Below are 19,894 nucleotides of genomic sequence, written 5' to 3' on the forward strand. Positions count from 1 at the left end.
ATTAAAAAAAATGTTAATTAATTAATTTATTTATTGAGATAGAGTGCTGTAGTATCCTATCTCACAGCAACCTCAACTTTTGAGGTCAAGATATCCTCTTGTTTCAGCCTACGGAGTAGCTGGGACTACAGACACCCATTGCAAAGCTGGCTGGTTATTTTCTTTTTTTCCTATTTTGGTGGAGACAAGAGTCTCACTCTTACTCAGTCTGGTCTTGAACTCCTGTGTCCAGGCAATCCACCCTCATAACAGTTGTTTATATTTATGGGCTACATGTGATGTTTTGATACAATCTTACATCATGTCAACTTAGAGCAATTGGGATATTCATCACCTCAAGCATTCATCACATCTTTGTGTTACTCCTTGAGGGAGTACACCTGGTCAGACTCATAGGGTTAGACTCTCATGGCCTGTCCTGTGATGAGCAGCCCCCTCTACTATTCAGTTCTGTGGACCCAATGAGTTAGGCTGACAAATCAGTTTTGGTTTTTGACCAAATCATAGAGTTGTTTTGGCCAATAACAGAAAATACCCTGTAGTTTAGTGCTACGTTCTAACTTAAACTATGCAAATGACCAGCCTTTTGTATTTTTAGACACCTTTCAAAATTTGATGTAAACTATGCCAGCCTCTACTACCACTACTTAACCCCTACCCTGCACAATCATACCCAATTTTATACACAATTTCAAAGAATTCATAGAATTACCTAAGTTTTATCCCCTTCACTCCATCTGAAGGACAGTTGGGTGATTATGTGAATTTATGGGAGATCATAATTTAATTAATTAAATGACATCTTGAAATTTAGATTATATCTGTATTTTTATGCATTTATATTTGTCTTTCTATGTCTCTAACCTCTGCATCTCTCTCTATATCTGGGTGGTAGCAACTTTTAACTTTATTTTATGCTCTAAATAGCTACTGTAGGCCTGATGATTATGTTTAAAGTCTAAAATTAGAAATGAAGAAAATGACCCAGTTGTGGTTAGGAGTGTATACAAATCATTGCATACCCTATATTAAACGTGTTCACAGTATCACAAAACTTCTTGAGATACAATGCATAATTCATATCATAAAATTCATCCATTTTATGTGTACAGTACAATAGTTTTTCAATTACATTCACATTACAGTGCAACCATCACCATAATCAATTTTACATTGTTTTCATCACCCCTAAAAGAAATGTCACCTTGTTAGCAGTAACTTCTCTGTCCTCTCTCCCCCAAGCCCTAAATATTCTCTCCCTCTTGGCCATCTCTTCATAAAATTTTGTAATGCATATTTTCTAAATAAAGGTACATTTAGATACAATTTTCTATGTTCCCTATGTATGGCTACATTATAGGTGACTTTTGGGGCAGCACCCTGTACTTTTTTATCTTTACAAATTTTTCTATTTTGGATATTTCACATGGAATGATAACAACATTTATTTAGTCCATTGTGACTAGCTGCTTCCATTCTTGTATTCAATGTTCACCTATGTGAATACTTTCTTCCTTTTTGTTGCTGAGTAATATTTCATTGTATAGATATACCATATTTTATTTATTTATCTTGAACATTCATTCATTCATCATCCATTCACTTGATGGACATTAAGAGTTATTTTTACCTTTTTGGCTATTGTGAATAATACTGCTATGAATAGTCATGGAGACATTTTTGTGTGGATATGCAGATTCAGATGGGGAGGTATGTACTTCGGAATGGAATTATTGGTTTGTATGAAAACATGTTTGACATTTTCAGAAGCATTCAGATTTTCTTACAAAGTGACTGTGCCATTTTATATTTCCACCAGCTATGTGTGAGGCTTTTACCTTTTTCATATCATGACACTTCTTATTTTACATTTTTTCTTTATTATAGCTGTCCCAGTGAGTGTGGAATATACCTCACTGTGGTTTTGATTTGCATTTCCCTAACATCTAGTGACCGTGAGCATCTTTTCATGGGCTACCTGGTGATTTGTCTAACTTCTAACTTCCTTTCCAAATTTGTTCCAAATTTCATATATTCCTTATCCGATATATCATTTGAAAGCATTTTTTCAAATTCTTTGGATTGTCTTTTACTTGTCGATGTGTGCATTCAAGCACAAACATTGATAAATGTTGTGAAGTCCAATTTATCTGTTTCTTCTTTTGTCCTTTATGGTTTTGACCTCTCATCCAAGACTTCCCATCCAAGAATATTTTGCTTATTGCAAGGCTACAAAAATTCGTTTTATAGTTCTACTTCTTACTTTTAGATTGTGGGTGTTCTTTTGAAGTTGTTATAACAGTGAGAGTAAAGTTACTGGAAGAATATCCTGATGTGACAACACTAACATCTCTATGTCACACAGTTTATTTTACATAATGATGATGAATGAGTGAGTTTCTCTGAGTGCTCATTCCAACTCATATTATTAGATGGCCTTGATATTTCCCCTCTTTTTTCTTATATGAATCTATTATATTTATTCCATTTAATAAGTATTAGTGTATTTCAGGTCTTGTTCATGCCTTATGAAGGCCCAAAGCCTACTAAGGTAGGGAACTATAATATAACGTAATAAATACCAACATACTGGCATGGACAATTGACTTTCTTACTTTTAACAGTAGAATAATTTTTGCAGTGAAGAGAACGTAGCTAACTGCCTACCGATACCACATAGAAGGATACTCAAACAAGGTGACTGACTGCAGCATACCACACACCTGTAACATGAAAAGTTCATAAAACTCTTGATGTAAGATCAGAGTCTATGCCTATGTGTCCAGATCTTTTACATTTAATAATATGTTACTGACTTTCAAACTATAATGGGCCCCTCATTAGTTGAATACTTTGGCATCTTCTTTTTTATTTTTGGTTTTTATTGTTACTTCTGTATTCTGTAAACATCTCATATGCTTTAGGGACCATGTACTCACAATATATAGTGTTAATATTTGTACATAACTTGTGGGTCTCTTTTTGTGTTAAAGTCTGGTGACACAGTACCAGCATGGTGTGTGTGTTCTAGGCACTTGTCCACTTGGCTTTCTTTCCCAGTTTAGGATCAACACTTTGAGGATGGGGAATTAGGTGGTTTTTTTTTTTTTTTGGTTTTTGGCCAGGGCTGGGTTTGAACCCACCACCTCCAGCATATGGGGCCAGGGCCCTACTCCTTGAGCCACAGGCACCGACCTGGGAATTAGTTTTATAATTCATCTTAGTACCCATTCCAACAGGTTGGTCCCAAAAGAAAATCACTTACTGTCTTTTACTCTAGCTCACCGTGATGCATAGAACATGTTAAACCTAAATCATTAGAATTAACATATTAATTCATTGCTATTATTATATTGCCACATTCCACAAGGGAGTTGGGATGACTTAGGGCACACCTAAAGAACAAAAGAGTGAAACGTAGATAAAATAAGCATATTCAGTAATTCAGTTGAAGAACTGAACAGTTTAACATCATCTTCATGAACCTAAGTGAAATAGGAGATGTAGATAAAAAGGAGTAAAGCTTGTCTCCATTCTGTCATGCTTTCAGGATCTCGTCTTCGCCAAGAAGACTTTCCTCCACGGATTGTGGAGCACCCTTCGGATGTCATAGTCTCTAAGGGAGAGCCCACCACTCTGAACTGCAAGGCAGAGGGCCGGCCGACTCCCACCATTGAGTGGTACAAGGATGGCGAGCGGGTGGAGACGGACAAGGATGATCCCCGTTCCCACAGGATGCTTCTGCCCAGTGGATCCTTATTCTTCCTGCGCATTGTCCATGGACGTAGAAGTAAACCGGACGAAGGAAGCTACGTTTGTGTTGCAAGGAACTATCTTGGGGAAGCAGTGAGTCGAAACGCGTCTCTGGAAGTGGCATGTAAGTGAACGTAATGAGCACACGTATTTGCTTTTATTTATTTTGAGTAAACTTTGTTTTGCTTCCATAGATGCTAAAGACCAAAAGAATAAAAACACCAACATACTCTGCATAATTTTACTTTGCCATCTGTATAGGGATCTAGCCAAAATAATACCTACCCAGGATGTTACAATGAATTTATTGCTATTAAATTAATGTGGTGATTTATATGGTATATGAAAGCAGGTTTCAATCATGCTCTTCATGTTTAAAATTAGAATTATTAAGAGATAATTATTAAATGTAGTTATGTTAAAATGAAAAGTTTATGCTTAACATGGCATCAGATATGCAGCATAAATTCAATACTGTACTATTTCAGTTATCTACTTCTATATAAATGATTTATATACAGTAGAACTTCCATAGCTGATGACCTCCCTACATTGACTACCTCCTTAAGTTGACCTAATTTTCATAAATAGGATGTGCACTATGCATACTTAATGTGCAGTAGGACTAGTTCCTCATGTTGACCACTTCCGTATTTGGACCACTTTGTTATAGTCCCTTGTGTAGTAAACTTACAGAGGTTCTACTGGATATACATATACATATGTATTTGCTTCGACATCTAACTTTTATCAGGCAACTTTTAAAATATTCTCCTATTCTCTAGCTTGTATTAGTTGTTTTACTTTCAGGCTGAAGTTCGGAATTATTACCCTAGGTATGGAGGGGTGACTACACCAACAATCTTAGATGAAACTCACCAAAGAAGAAATCTGTTTTCTGTGGGAACATGATCTTATTATATAGGAGGATTTCCTTGGCACTTTTACATATTTATTTATTCATTCCATAGACCAAATAGTGGTGGCAAATCAAGATATCAATGTTTTGCATGTATTTGAACATTGACTACATAAATTCATGGGTCATTTTCTATAACAAATTAAAAAACATGATATATTTCCTTTCTGATTTATGGGTGATGATTTGGGCTACAATTCCAATAAGAGCATAACATTTTGATATTAACTTATCTATTTTGAGGACTTTATTTATGATTAATTGTGAATAAAAACGTTTGTATTCTTCAACTTTCTGGTTATAAAGCAGATGTTTGAGAATAAGGGAGTTGAAATATTTCAGGATGCTTGAGTCTTATTTTTATAGCTGGGAAGGAAGTGCTAAATTATAGCTTATGGGCGCATGTAACAGTGATATGGTTTTTGTCTTTTTTTTTTTAATTTAGAGACAGGGTCTTGCTCTGTTGCCCAGGCTGGAGTGCAGTGGCTTGAGTGGTTGATCATAGCTTCCTGTAACCTCTAACTCCTGGGCTCAAGTCATCTTCCTGCCTCAGCTTCCTGAGTAGCTAGAAATGTGGGTACATATATTATGCCTAGCTATTTTTTTTTTCTATTCTTTGTAGAGAAAGGACTTGCCTACATGTTGCCCAAGCTAGTCTCTAACACTTGGCATCAAGCAATCCTCCTACCTTAGGCTCCCCAGGTGCTGGGATTATAAGCCTGAGCCACCCTGCCCAGGCCATACTATTTCTTAGGTACCCATCCTAGTGAAAGCTTCTGTTTTTCTAGTGTACAGTCTTCTGTTTTATAGTTTCTGCTGAGAAACCTAGAGTCTCCTGATACTTGTAATGTGTTCAATGCATGACCCTAATTAGAAAAGACTAGAGGAATCTTAAGACCACTTTTTTTTTTTTTGCAGTTTTTGGCCAGGGCTGGATTTGAACCTGCCACCTCTGGTATATGAGGCCAGCGCCCTACTCCTTTGAGCCACAGGTGCTGCCCAAGACCATTTTTATTTGTGAAGTACCTTGAGATATGAGCATTAGAAATTTAACCATGGAATTTGACCCTGGATACTGAGAAATTTTATTTTTATAAAATATCACTTTAAAAAGTGCTAGAATTAAATGTAGTTCAGTGAGATTTGGCATATACACACAAACTTCAAGAATGCTAACATTCCTAACTGTTCCACTCTTATCTTGAAATATATTATTTATGTAATTTTTCAAACATTGAAATATATGTGTGTGTGTGTGTGTATATATATATATATATATTTTTTTTTTTTAAAGAGAGTCTCACTTTGTCATTCTGGGTAGAGTGCTGTGGCATCACAGCTCACAGCACTTCCGGCTCTTGGGCTTAAGTGAGTCTCTTGCCTCAGCCTCCCGAGTAGCTGGGACTACAGGTGCCTGCAACTATGACCAGCTTTTTCTTTTGTTGTGGTTTGGCCAGGTTGGTATATGGGGTGGCACTCTATTCACTGAGCCACAGGAGCCACCCACAAACATTGAAATATTATAATGCCAAATTTTGTTAATTTTTTCCTTAGCAAATCTTTTGTTTTTTCTCTGTATCACCCTACTGGTAGAGTGCCCTGGCGTCACACAGCTCACAGTAACCTCGGCCTCCTGGGCTTAGGTGATTCTCTTGCCTCAGCCTCCTGAGCAGCTGGGACTACAGGCACCTGCCACAATGCCTGGCTATTTTTTTTTGTTGCAGTTCGGCCAGGGCCGAGTTTGAACCCATCACCCTTGGTATATGGGACTAGCACCCTACTCACTGAGCCACAGGCACTGCCCCTCAGCAAATCTCTTTAGGGAAATATGACAGGCATTATTATGCCATTTTATAGGTAACAGTAATGATACCTGGAAGGTTAGAAAACCAAAACTCAGACAGTAAGTTTATGAGAAATCCTAGATTAGATCTTGAAGCTTCTAGTTTTTAGTTGTAAGGAGTTGTGCCATATGTGAAGAAACACTAAATGAAATCTCATCTATTTTACATAAATGAAGACTAAGAATTTATGATTTTTCACAGTTTAAATCCTTAATAAAAGTTAACTTCTCAAAATTAAAGTTTATCTAAGTTGGCTTGTCATTATATTGTTGGATGTTTGTAAACTTATTATTTTTTCCCAACCTTTAGCTATGTTAAAATTACAGAATATAAGCATCTTTCATTTTTATTTCATCTAAAAGGATTTCTTTCTTTCCTAATTGCATCATTAATTATGAATCAAGCCATTTTAGGAGGTAAATTTTAAACCACGATTTTTTTTCATATAATGTGACAGTAACTTTTTTTTTTATTTCAAAATTAATGAACTTTGAGAAATGCTAGACTTACTTATGGCCTAGAGAGAAAAAGAAGAAGGCTTCTAAATTGGGTTTATTTAGAGAATAAAATGATTTCTTCTAATGCCATGTCAACAGATTGTACAACTTAAGGCATCACAAGGTCAAAAAATATTCATTTGTATGTTGCTCCTCTTTCCATTAATTTACCAGCCTTCTCTCTTTCCTTACATACTTTATAAAACATGTTAATGTGAATTTTGGGTGAACACATTGTCATTTTCAATACCTATTAAGAAATGAGGAGTATTTTTGAAATGATAGAGGAATAGCTGCAGCTTATATAAATGTTTGACTCACATGTTTTAGAATATTCAACTTACATTTTCAGTCTTCCTATGTCCTCACCTATTAACAGAGAACATATATATATACTGAAAAGTTTGATAAGGTATGAAAAAGACACAATCCAATCTAGTCTTAAAGAGCTCACAGTCTACTTGGGATGACAAACAGATAAATAAATAATGGTTATACAAAATTAAATAGCAAGCATTAGAGCTATTATAGAAATCTATGAAAGATACTATGGGAATTCAGACAGAAAATATTTAATTCTTCTGGGATAGATGAGTTTGATTCTGAAAAGATATGCAATTTGAAGGTCAGGTGATGGTGTCCCAGGTGGAAACTGAACGGAAAGATCTTCCTGGTAGAAACAATGGAAGCTGGAAAGAAGGCTGTGAATTTGGAGAACTGCAGGTAGCTCAAAATGAGGCTGGGGATAGATAAAGTTAGGCTAATAGGGATGTGCTGAATCAAAATCTAGACTTTTTGTTATGAGAAAGAAGAGTCTTTGAAAGAGAATTGAAGCCTGTGTTAAATGGGTGATGACTGAAGTTAGAGAGGAGTTAAGTAGCTGTCAAATAATTCAGAAAAGAGTTGATGCTAGATTCTAAATTAAATATAGCAGTGAAGATTGAAAGGAGGAAATGGTTTGGAACACATTTCGGGATTATAAACCATATTACTGTATGGTAACTTTGAAGGGATAGAAAGTCATGAACAGATTTTCTCCTCCCCCTCTTCTTCTTCTTCTTTGCTGAGTGGCCGGGTATATGGTGTTAACATCCATACTGTTGGGGGGTTCAGAACAAGTAACCCTGGTGAGAATAGAAGACTGTGACAAGCTGCGACTGCCTTGTCTGACATTCCAAAGAGATATCAAGCTTTATATCTCATGTTCCATTAAAAAACAAAAACAGATTCTGGAATTGAGAACCGAAGTCTTTCTCAGATAGAAGTTGAAGCCAGGGGTACAGATAGAAGTAAAGGTGATTGCCCAGGTAGGCTGTATGCAGGTGGTGGTTAATAAGGGCTGAGACCACTCCTATTTCTTGAGACAGGATATTTAATGATGGACAAGGGAAGAAGAGCCTCACGGGAGCTTTAAGTTAAAGAGAGCTATCCGAGTGACAAGATGAGCAGTGAGTGAACCAGAAAAGCCAATAAATATTTTTATAAATAAAAAAGAGATTGAAATAATACATATACCACATGGTGATCAAATAAACAGCCCCTGTGGCTCTAGTGGTGAGGACAGAGCACAGCAGCTGAAGAGTGAGGGGCCGGTGACATGGGACTAGCAAATGGCCCACTCTCTCCAGCCTGTTGCTCTGAAGGGGGTGTACGGAACTAGGGCAGGGCACCTCAGAGGGTGCACACTGCTGACATTTGGGACTGGATAATTTTTTATTTTGGGAGGGCCTGTGCTCTGCATTGAAGAAGGTTTAGAGGCTTTTGCCCACAGGATGCCAGTGGGATTCCCACCAGCCCTGTGTGACAACCAAAAATGTCTCCAGATATCACAACATGCCCCCTAGGGGACTATTATCTAGGTGAGTCTAAGTAGTCAAGAGCACATTGCTAAGTATCAGACAAACCTGTTAAAACTTTGATTGTGAAATGATTATTGACTTAAAAATCTGAACAATTTTTGACCATTTTTGCTTCACCTTGGTTTTTAATATCAAAAATCTTGGATTGTGCTAGAATATGAAAGGTGAAATGTTATTGATTACTGTGTGTTTTGACTAGCTGTGTGGAAGTCAGCCAGTTCCTTATCTTACTGTGTTTATCCCCTTTTTCTGCTTTCCTCTAATGTGGGCTTCAGCCAGGTGTAATGGAACAACACAGTAGACGGCAAAATACATCCAGAATGAATCAGCTCCAGGGGACTTTGAATCACTTACTTCATATTTGCTTTTTTCCCCGTTGGTTTGCAATAAAAATAATAATCTAGAAAAGTGCTTTTCAAGTCATTTGGACTCAAGAAAAGTCTTTGGGCCCAAAATGTCATTTTTTATACTTAAAAAACAGAATTGCAAAATACATAAGCAAGGGGCCCAGCACTTGAGAAGTTAATATGCTAATTTTCCAGTGGGACCAGGGGAGAGCCACGGTGTCGCTGGTGCAGGTAGGATTTTCTGTCCGCACACTTGTGCACCGTGCACACGGAGCAGGAGGAGCACAGAGACTGTGGCTGCCTGTGATGCCGCCAGTCAGCGCAGCCTCTAGAGATAGCAGCTGTAGCCCCAGGTGGTAAATATATGACAGCAGCTTGATCTATCGACCAGGGTAAGAGGGGGTTCTGGCCTAAATGAAAATTCATGAAAAATTGATGAAGTTCCCAGATTATTTTTTCCGTTTCCTTTTCTCAGCACTATGCCAGTGACGAGAAGGGAGATGACATGAGGTGCTAACACGGTAGTGGCGAGGAGGTTGTGGTTGAAAGGTTAGGGTCACGTAGAAATGGACCTTTTTTTTTTTTTTTTTTTCACTTTCCTTCTTTCAAGCAAAATACAGATACAGGAACATTTCAGATTAGCTACAATTTACCTTTGCTGTGATAAATAAAATGACCAAATGTCCAAAAGTTGCCATTTGATGTAGCTACAAAAGTGAGAACAGATGTAAGTCCTAATTCAATTGGGGAACTAGAAATAGATTGAATTCCAGGCCTGAAGGATTGTGTGCTTCTCTCTTCTTTCCTTCCTGCCCCCCTCCCTTCTCTCTCTTTCCCTCCCTTCCTCCCTTCCTTCCTCCCTTCCTCCCTCCCTTCCTCCCTCCCTTCCTCCCTCCCTCCCTTCCTCCCTTCCTCCCTTCCACCCTCCTTTCCTCCCTCCCTCCTTTCTTTTTTTCTCTGTCAAGACTTAGGGTGCTCGGAAGTCATTTAGAGAAGGAGAAGGTCTTGCATTATTTATAGGTCACAGATTGCTAAAATAGCAAAGCTATGAAGCATTCTGCAAACATAATGATCCTGTTTACTTTAAATCCAAAACTAAATTGGTGCTTTCGTTAGCGCGATGCAGTGACCACTCTAGGTCATCGCTGAAATAATAGATGAGAGGAAGAGCAAGTATAGTTTTAGCAAGGAAAGGAAGATTTTATTTAATCACTTCGATAGCAAGACGGGCCTCATTCTAGCGACTGCAGGTGTCATGAAGAGCACAGTCCTGGATTTTATATACAACTTTGAGGATATCAGCTGCTTCTTGGAAGTTTTCTAGGGTCTTGATCAACTCTGCTCCCATCACAACTCATATATATATATATATATATATATATATATCCTTGTCAGAAAGTCCCTGGGATATCAGTCCCCCCAAACAACCAGCTTCCCCAAACCACCCACCTTCAAGGTTTTGATTAGCTCCATTCCCACATCCTCTCAGGCCAGCCTGACCCAAGCCAGCCAAAAATAGCCACAATAGCCTAACCCCACCTGCCACCCATCTTCAATCCACCTGCTCCTGATTAACCACCCAATCTAACAGTTTATCTCTACAAGGAAGAGAGGTTGTATGGAAAAGACAGACCTGCATGTGAGAGAGCACCAGTGTCATTAAAAATGAACTGGAGGAAATAATTTCCTTGATATCTTCATGTCCATAAATGTGTACATTATTACATATTTGGTTGTAAATGAAACTTATCTGGGAAAAATACCTTTATACTCTATAAACAGAAAAGTTAAATGAAGCTATAGAGAGCTTTTTAAAAAATGCTTACTGGAGATATAATTCACATGCCTTATCATCTGCAGTTCACTGCTTTTTAGTATCTGCACTGTGTTTGGCAACCAATACCACAATCTAATTAGAAATTTTTCATCACTCCAGAAAGAAACTTTGCATCCATTAGCAGTGAATTCCTGTCCTTACTGGACCTTCTGACCCCAGCCCTGAGTAATTTACTTTCTGTAACTATACATTGGCCTGTTCTATTTTCATATAATCGAATAACGTAGTATATGATTTTGGGGGACTGGATTCTTTCCCTTACTATTCATGTTTTCAAGTATCATTTGCATTGCAGCACATGTCAGGACTTCACTCTCCTTCTTCTGAATACTATTTCATGGTATCAATAGAAAGCATGTATTCATTCATTATTTGACAGACACTTAGATAGTTTCTACTTTCTGTCCATTTTGAGCAATGCTGCTAGATACAATTTTGTACAAGTTTTTGTGTGGACATAATTGTTTCGTTTGAATATTCTTCTGAGTATATGCCCAAGAGTAGAATTGCTGATTCATATGATAATTCCATTCAAGTTTTTGAAGAATTTATATGTAATTTTTAAACATAGATTAAATTATATTCATTAGTGTCATTGAATTAACTGTATCCAACTTTCCTCTTTATTGTAAAGCGCAGTCATGAAACATTTTTAGTATTTGATAAGTATTTGAATGACCCTTGTGTTAGATTTAGCGGGTCATATGTCCATAATTTAAATTTCAATTAATTTAAAAAGTTTAAAATTTTACTAATTGTAACATGTGTCTCAGTAAGTAGGGCACTGGCCCCATACACCGAGGGTGGCAGGTTCAAACCTGGCCCCAGCCAAACTGCAACAAAAAATTGCCAGGCATTACGGTAGGCACCTATAGTCCCAGTTACTCGGGAGGCTGCAGCAAGAGAATCACCTAAGCCAGGAATTCGGTGTTACTGTGAGCTATGATACCAGAGCACTCTACTGAGGGCAATAAAGTGAAACTCTGACTAAAAAAAAAAAAAAAAAAGTAAAGAAAATTTACTATATGAAAATGTTGAATGGCCATGAAGTTTCTAATAAATCTTTAAGTAAGTATTGCAACTTTGACCCCAATTAAGTTAAATAATCTTGCCATTTGAGTTTTTACTTCATTTTCTGTCCTATTTTTATTTATTATTTGTCCTGAAAACAGGCAATTTTCTGTCTTCTGAGAAGCTGACATCTTTCCTCAAAATAACTGACATTTCTTTTCTTCTTTTTTTGAGACCGAGTCTCACTTTGTCACTCTCAATAGAGTGCTGTCATGTCATAGCTCACAGTAACCTCAGGCTCTTGGGCTCAAGGAATTCTCTTGCCTCAGCATCCCAAGTAGCTGGGACTAGAGGCGCCTGCCACAGCACCTGGCTATATTTAGCGATGTGGTCTCAGTCTTGCTCAGGCTGGTCTTGAACCAGTGAGCTCAGGCAATACACCTACCTCAGCCTGCCAGAGTTCTGGGATTACAGGTGTAAGCCCCAGTGCCCGGCCTATTGACATTACCTTTCTACCTGTAGGTTACTTTCCATCTAAATATCTTGGGGTTTTCTTTTCTTTGTCTGGAAAATTCAGAATAAGAAATATGAGTGATTATAATAGAAGTTGGTTAAGTATGTCTGGAAGTGAGAAAACTGACCTCTGCTAATACCATTTCATGTTTGTCTTAAAACAAATAAAGACACACACAAACATTTGCTCTAAATACAGGAGAGAGAGTGAGTTGGACTAAAGTTGCTCCAAATGGGAGCAACTGTTTTTTCCTCTTTCCTAGTTTTCTCTAGTTTTATTTCTACGAATATCAGAGGAGATTTCCTATCTTTTTGGTGCTGATGGTAGGGGTAGGGAGGAATAAACCAACAAGGGAAGAACACTCGTAGCTCAAGGTACTTTGCATAACCAGGCGAACTTGTTTTCTGGGCTGTTTTGTGACTGTGCCTCTTAATTTTGTGATACCGCATCAAGTGCTTTCAAATATAGTTCTCTCCTTTGATCTTCACAAATGAAGGTGTGAAACTGCTACAGCTGGTGAACATGTTTGAACTTCTGATCTATTTAAATATGTATAATGCTGTATGTTCATATCAGGTTTCTTTCTGTTGATTGAATCAACTATCTTCAAACTATCTGAATACATCTAGAGTTACCATTCACTTACAATTAGCCTGACTTAACTGACTCCAGGGAAAACACATAAATGAAGTGAAATCTTGGTGTCCTTTACTGTAAAAAATTTATTCTCATCAACAGGATTATTCTGAGTATAATCCAGAGCTCTGTAATCATATACACTGCATCCACAGATGTTAGGGAAAAAAATTCATAGTGACACCAAGAGGTAAAAAGACAAAGCACATTGGGGTTCTGACGTTTTCTGTTCTGGTTTCAAATCTGGTAACTGTTTTTAGATAAATATAGGAAAAAATATCCAGGGTTTTGAAGAATTTTTCTACCATAGAATTTTATTTTACTACATTTCAACTAGGATGTAGAGCAAATGTTTGTTTTTACTCAAAATGTGTGTGGGTTAAAAATATAGTTAAGAAATGTAATTTTGTGCAGCAACTCATAAATTTTTGTCCCAAGATTTATGTTTCAGTGGGATGATGGGTCTTCAGTTTTTCTTTTTTAGACTGATTCTGTTTCTCACAATTATAATACCCATACTGAAGTAAAGGCAGTAGGTGATGTTTTGTTTAACTCTGAAAAGTTTTTTCCTGTATAGAAGTTTGTAAGAGTCTGTAGCTTAATAACTAGAGAATGAGGTTCACTCATAGTATTCACATATTCTCTCCTCCATATGCCATTAAGATTGATTTTTACTTTTCAGAGATTTTTCAAAGCAAAACCATTCCCAACCACCCATTTCTTATTTGAAAGTATTTATACATTGTTGACCAATATAAGATCTTCATGCATTCTTTTGTCAGTGTTTTTTAGGAACTAGTCCATGAAAGCAACATTGGTCCTTGCTTGAGGTAGCTTCTGAAACTCTCTGAGGTTTCCCATATCTCCCTCCTGGGGCTGCTCTGGCATCAGTCCATAGTTTCGTGTTTCTGGCTGTCTTAGTCCATTCAGGTTACTATCATAAAATACTACACACTGGCTAACTTATGAAAAACAAATGTATTTCTCACAGTTCTGGGGACTGGACGTCTGAGATCAGAGTGGGAGACTGGGGTTTGGTGAGGTCCTGCTTCCTGATTCATAGCTGGTTCCTTCTCACTGTGTTCCTCCAGGTGGGAAGACACCAGCCTCATTTGCATGGGCTGTCTCATGACCCACTCACCTCCCAAAGGCCCCACTTCTTAATACCATCACCCTGGGAGTTAAGATTTCACCATATGAATTTGGGGCAAACACAAACATGCAGACTGTAGCTGTGGCCCTTGTAAAGAATTCAAGAAAGGACTGTAGAAGAGAGAGGTGCCTGGAGGGTGCGCCAGACAGATAAATAGACCCAGAGCCTGGTAAATCCTAGCTGGTTAGTAGGTGCGTTTCTTGTGTTTTACTTTTTTGTTTTTTTGCAGAAAGTTCACCACCCCAAATACCCCTTAGCCACTTATCCCCTGCAAGTGACTGTTGTGCAATTGGCCCGCAAAAGGAAGCAAACAAGGAAGTCGGGTAGCAGGAAAAGTCTGGCTGCTGCCATAGGCCATTGGGTAGCATCACAGGGAGCTTCTGGAAATTGAACGTAAATTGGCATCTATGAAGGGAAGGGGCTCTCTGTGATACAGGAGGTCTATATACCTGTGAACTCTGAACTGACAGTTCAAACAACTACAGATCAAAGGTATTTGAAAACATTAAAAATCATGATATAACAATAAAAATAATACATACCATCCAGTATAACAATTATTTGCATTGCATTTATCTTGCATTAGGTATTACAAGTAATGGAGACCTGATTTATGGTATACAGGCACAAGTATGCAGTTTATACAAATATGATGCCATTTTACAAACAGGACTTTGATATTTGTGGGGGTTTGGGGACCTTTTCCCCCATCCTACTGGACACTGAGAAATGAATATACTTCTTTCTGAGAATCAGGCCCTTTTTTTAGTTACATGAGTACTGTTTAGTATTTATAAAGGCCATCATTTTGTTTTTTATTTGGTTATCTATGTCTGTATTGAGGTTTTGGGAAAAAAGTTTTTTCTCTCTTTTTTCTTTCTCTCTCTATAGATCTATAAAAAACCATAATATAATAATTTCTTTTTATCATTTAAGGCATATTTAACATCAACTGTTTTATATAAATTCACCTTCCTGCCTTTCCTCCTTGCTTTTTCTGCTTATTCCTATTGAATGAGGATGTTCAGCGTTTTTCCTTAAATCAATTAGAGTCCTTTATTGTGTTTCCTGATCACCAGGAGAACAGAGGAGTTTAAGAGGCCCAGGGCCTCAACAGTGATTGTGTTATATGTAAATGGCCGAGGGGTTATATTTTGTGTTATTTTTTTCCACCACCAAGAAACAATGAAAATAATAACAAAACAAAGCAAAAAAAAAAGGCATGGCTCATGCCGTCAAGGAATGTTCAGTAGGATGGGATAGAATGTGGTAACTGAGAGTGACAGGGCAGAGCTGTCCTGCTGTGGGAACAAAAAGGAAGAGGACACTGGTTATGACAAGAGAGTTGTGGAACCAGCGAAATGATTTCTGTAGGCAAAAATGAGTAATAATCATGGTGCTCCCCAAAGGCCAGTTTTTGTCCCTATGTTATATGCTCATGGCTTATGCAATCCTCAAGACAACTGTAAAATTGGGGTACTATAATTTCCTATCTATTATACTTGAGGTATAAAAAGTTAAATTGACCATTTTTACACAGAATGAAGAGCTGGGATTCGAACCCTGGCAGCCTGGCTCTCAAGCCTGCTTTCTCTACACTATGCCAAACATCTTCATTGATCGACTTGAACAAACAAACACAATCATTTGACACTTGAAGCCTCATTAACATTTGTCTTAGATATTTTACTCAGAAACAATTATTCATTTTATATATAAGCAATGACGATGCTGGACTAGATGAGGCCCAGAGCATTGTTTTGGCATTACACATCTGAGATTCATAGAGTATTGAGGAAAGAAACAACAAAGTAATCTTTCCTATTTTTTTATTTAGTTATATATTGACATTTGAGAGCTCATTAGTTTATTCAAGTAATTTGATTTTCTTTGTACAGTTCCTAGCTGTCAAATATCAGTATCAGTAAAATCCATCACTTTCAGCTCTTATTGACATGTTTGCAGGCCAAAGCAGCTTGGAGATTAAGAATCCAATTTATAAGACAAGTCATCTATCATTTAATATCTAAAGATAACTTGACTAAGTTTCATAGAAAAAGGAGGATTATGATAGCAATGATAGCATACAATACTTTTCAGAGGTTTTTTTTGACTCATTTACATACTAATATGCATTATTCAATTTCTGTGTGTACCTGTAGACATTTGCTGACTCGGATGACTTCTAAGTTCAATATAGAGTCTCATTAGCCTTGGTCAAGTTGGCTTTCAAATTGCTATATTTATTTTACTTTTTAATTTAAAAATGAAGCAAGGCAGGAAGGATAGCCTTTTCAACACCTAATGCTAGAGCAATTGAATAGCAATAGGCAAACACCTTGACGTAACCATACATATTATAAAAACTTAATTCAAAATGGAGCACACGTTCGTGTGAAAAGCATAAACCCATAAACAATTTGAGTTGATAACATAGGCAGAAATCATTGGTTTCTAGGATTTGATGAAGAATTTGATGAAGAATTATATGCAATACCCAAAGCATAGACCCAAAAGATAAAATTAATATACTTACTTTCATGAAAATAGAAACTTTTATCCTCCAAAAGATTCACTTAAGAGGAAAAAGAAAAAGGCATGCTACATACTTGGAGAACATATTTGCAAACTCCATATCTGACCAAAAAAATATCTAGAATGTATAAAGTTAACTCAACATTTAGTAAAACACAATTAAATTAGAAAATAGAATGAGGCCTGAAGGAATATTTTGCCAATGAGGATACATGGATGGCAAATAAGCACATTAAAAGATGTTCAACATTATTAATCTTAAGAAATTACAGATTAAGACCAGGAGAAGTCACTACATACCTTCTTGAACAGCCCCCCACCCTTTCCCCCAAAAAATAACTGTCAGATTTCTGGTGAGAATGTAAAATGGTACAGCTACTCTGTAAAATAGTTCCACAGTTTCTTAGAGCACTAAGTGTGCACTTAGCATACGTTCCTTAGCCCTTATCTCAGAGAAATGATCATTTATATCTGTACACAAAAACTTGTACACAAGCTTTCTTTTTCTTTTCTTTTTGAACTTCAGAATATTACAGGGGTACATACATTTTGGTTACATAATTTGCACCGTTTTTAACTACAGTTTTATGTAGCAGCAGAAAGCCCAAGCCAACTAAAATGACCGTTAATAGGTAAAGTGGTTAACTAGTGGTGCTGTGTCCGACATGGAACACCACTCAGCAAAAATAAGAAATCCCTTACTGATAGGCTCAATGACTTGGATGGATCTCACAGGCTGAGAAAAAAGGGGAATTTAAAAGGCATTTCCATAGGTCACATGCTGAATGATTGCCTTCATATAGCATTCTCAAAATGACAAAATTATAGTGATGAAAAATAAATTAGTGGCTCCCAAGAGTCAGGGACGCAGCGGGAGAGAGGAGTGGTTGTGCTATGAAGGGATGGCAAGGGCGTGGTTTCATGGTGACGAAACTGTCTGTGTCTGGATTGTGATAGTGGCTATGCAAATGTCCACTTGTGTTGAAATGGAATACAACAAGTCTGGGTGCAGTGGTGCACACCTGTTATCTTGGCACTCTGGAGGCTAAGGCAGGTGGATTGCTTGAGCTCAGGAGTTTGAGAACAGCATGAGCAAGTGTGAGACCCCATCTGTACTAAAAATAGAAATACTACCTGAGCGTGGTGGCACATGCCTGTAGTCCCAGCTACTTGGTAGGCTGAGACAAGAGAATTGCTTGAGGACACGAGTCTCAGGTTGCTGTCAGCTATGACGCCACAGCACTAACCAGGGCAACAGAGTGAGATTCTATATTAGACTAAAAAAAAAAAAAAAAAAAAAAAGATTTAAAAAAATGACATACAAGTACACATGATATAAAATTCCTGGGTTTGCTGTTGTATGATAATTGTGTGAGATGTACCAAGTAGACAGAAACTGGGTTAAAGGTGATACCTCATGCCATCTTTACTACTTCCTGTGAATCTATAATTATTTCAAAATAAAAAGTTAAAAAATTAGTTATCAAACTATCTTAAGTAGGCCTTAACAATATAAATAAGAATGACTTACAAGGAACTTTTAAGTGTTTTTCTGAAACATTAATGAATTCATAGTTTTAGAAAATCTAAAATTCAATTATTTGGATTCAAATATTCACTGCTTAAAATGAATAAATTCATCTTGTAATTCTTTTTTTTTTTTTTTTTGAGACAGAGTCTCACTATGTCACCCTTGGTAGAGTGTCATGTGTCACAGTTCACAGCAATGTCAAACTGATGGGCTTAAGCGATTCTATTGCCTCAGCCTCCCAGGTAGCTGGGGCTACTGGTGCCCACCACAACGCCTGGCTATTTTTTGTTTCAGTTGTCATTGTTGTTTAGCTGGCCTGGGCTGGGTTTGAACCCGGCTCCCTAGGTGTATGTGGCTGACACCGTAAACACTGTGCCATGGGGGCCAAGCCCATTTTGTGATATTATACATACAGTTCTACAAATTTATCTTCCTGTTTATGATTTTTATTCCCTAATAGTTTTTTGAGGTCAATGATAGATTTTATTATTTATTTTTTCAGGGGAAGAGGAAGACAAGGTGAGGGGAGAGTGGTTGTTGTTGGGACTTAAGCGGGAGTACCCAGTACGTGACTTAATGAATAGTGCATTATATAGCTGCCAAGAAGTAGCTTACTCTAAACTGCATTAATAGTTCAGATTAATAAATGCAATTCAGCTTTGCTGTTAAAACTATACATGGATTATTGTTAATAGTTCTGTTTCAGTTTAAATTCACTTTTCCAACTTTAATACCAGTAAAAGAGATAGATCAAACATTTAAGATTATAAGTAGGAAAAGCAGAAAGAATTGGGATTATTGATCTAAGTGCAGGGAAGACCTCAGTGGATCCCATTGCCCAGCACATCAAGAACCATCATGCCAAAGAGAGAGTGACTTTGTTCCATTTGACCTGAGAGGAAAGACAAGGACCAGAGGATAGAGACTGCAGATTTACCTCATCAGGCTTACTGTGATTATAGTGAGTTTTTCCCGGGATCTTAAGGAATTATAGGCAAACCAAAGCCAATATAATATTGTGATCAGAAATAAACCTAAAAAATTACATACAACTACGTGTTTTCATATAGCTTTATCTGATGTGTTCTTGCAAAGGAAACTGAATCTCCAGGATAATGAAACTAAATAACAAGACTGGTGCCCTTTGAGTTACAAATTAATTCTCATCACTTTACTATTCACAAGTATTCCATAAAGTAGAAATAATTCTCTTAAATTTAGTATTATCATGCCACATGAAAAGTCCTTGGAAAAATCCCATTTGTGCATACATCTTACACATCTTATTTCAAAATCCGTTGAGATTATAAGCAATTAAATTAATTGCATTTTGTAGGCCAACCCTTCATTTATAACATATAATTCCCCAGGACCTGCATGTCCAGATTCAAGAGCAGCTTGATAGAAAGGCTGATTTACTTTTATTTTCTTCCTGAGTCTGTTTTGAATATTCTTAGA

General features: G+C 37.2%; 1 protein-coding gene across 11 annotated transcripts in view; it reads left to right on the forward strand.

Annotated features, from left to right (window-relative positions):
* Positions 1-19,894, forward strand: part of ROBO2 (roundabout guidance receptor 2) — a 595,724-nt gene that overhangs the window by 56,319 nt on the left and 519,511 nt on the right. For all 11 annotated transcript variants that reach the window (XM_023509678.1, XM_023509679.1, XM_023509681.1 and 8 more), the window contains exon 2: positions 3,551-3,877. In XM_023509678.1, the coding sequence (XP_023365446.1) occupies positions 3,551-3,877 (327 nt within the window). The remainder of the gene's footprint in view (positions 1-3,550; positions 3,878-19,894) is intronic.

This window comes from Otolemur garnettii, unplaced genomic scaffold (assembly GCF_000181295.1).
Source record: "Otolemur garnettii isolate 467f Iridium unplaced genomic scaffold, OtoGar3 scaffold00009, whole genome shotgun sequence".
NCBI lineage: Eukaryota > Metazoa > Chordata > Mammalia > Primates > Galagidae > Otolemur > Otolemur garnettii.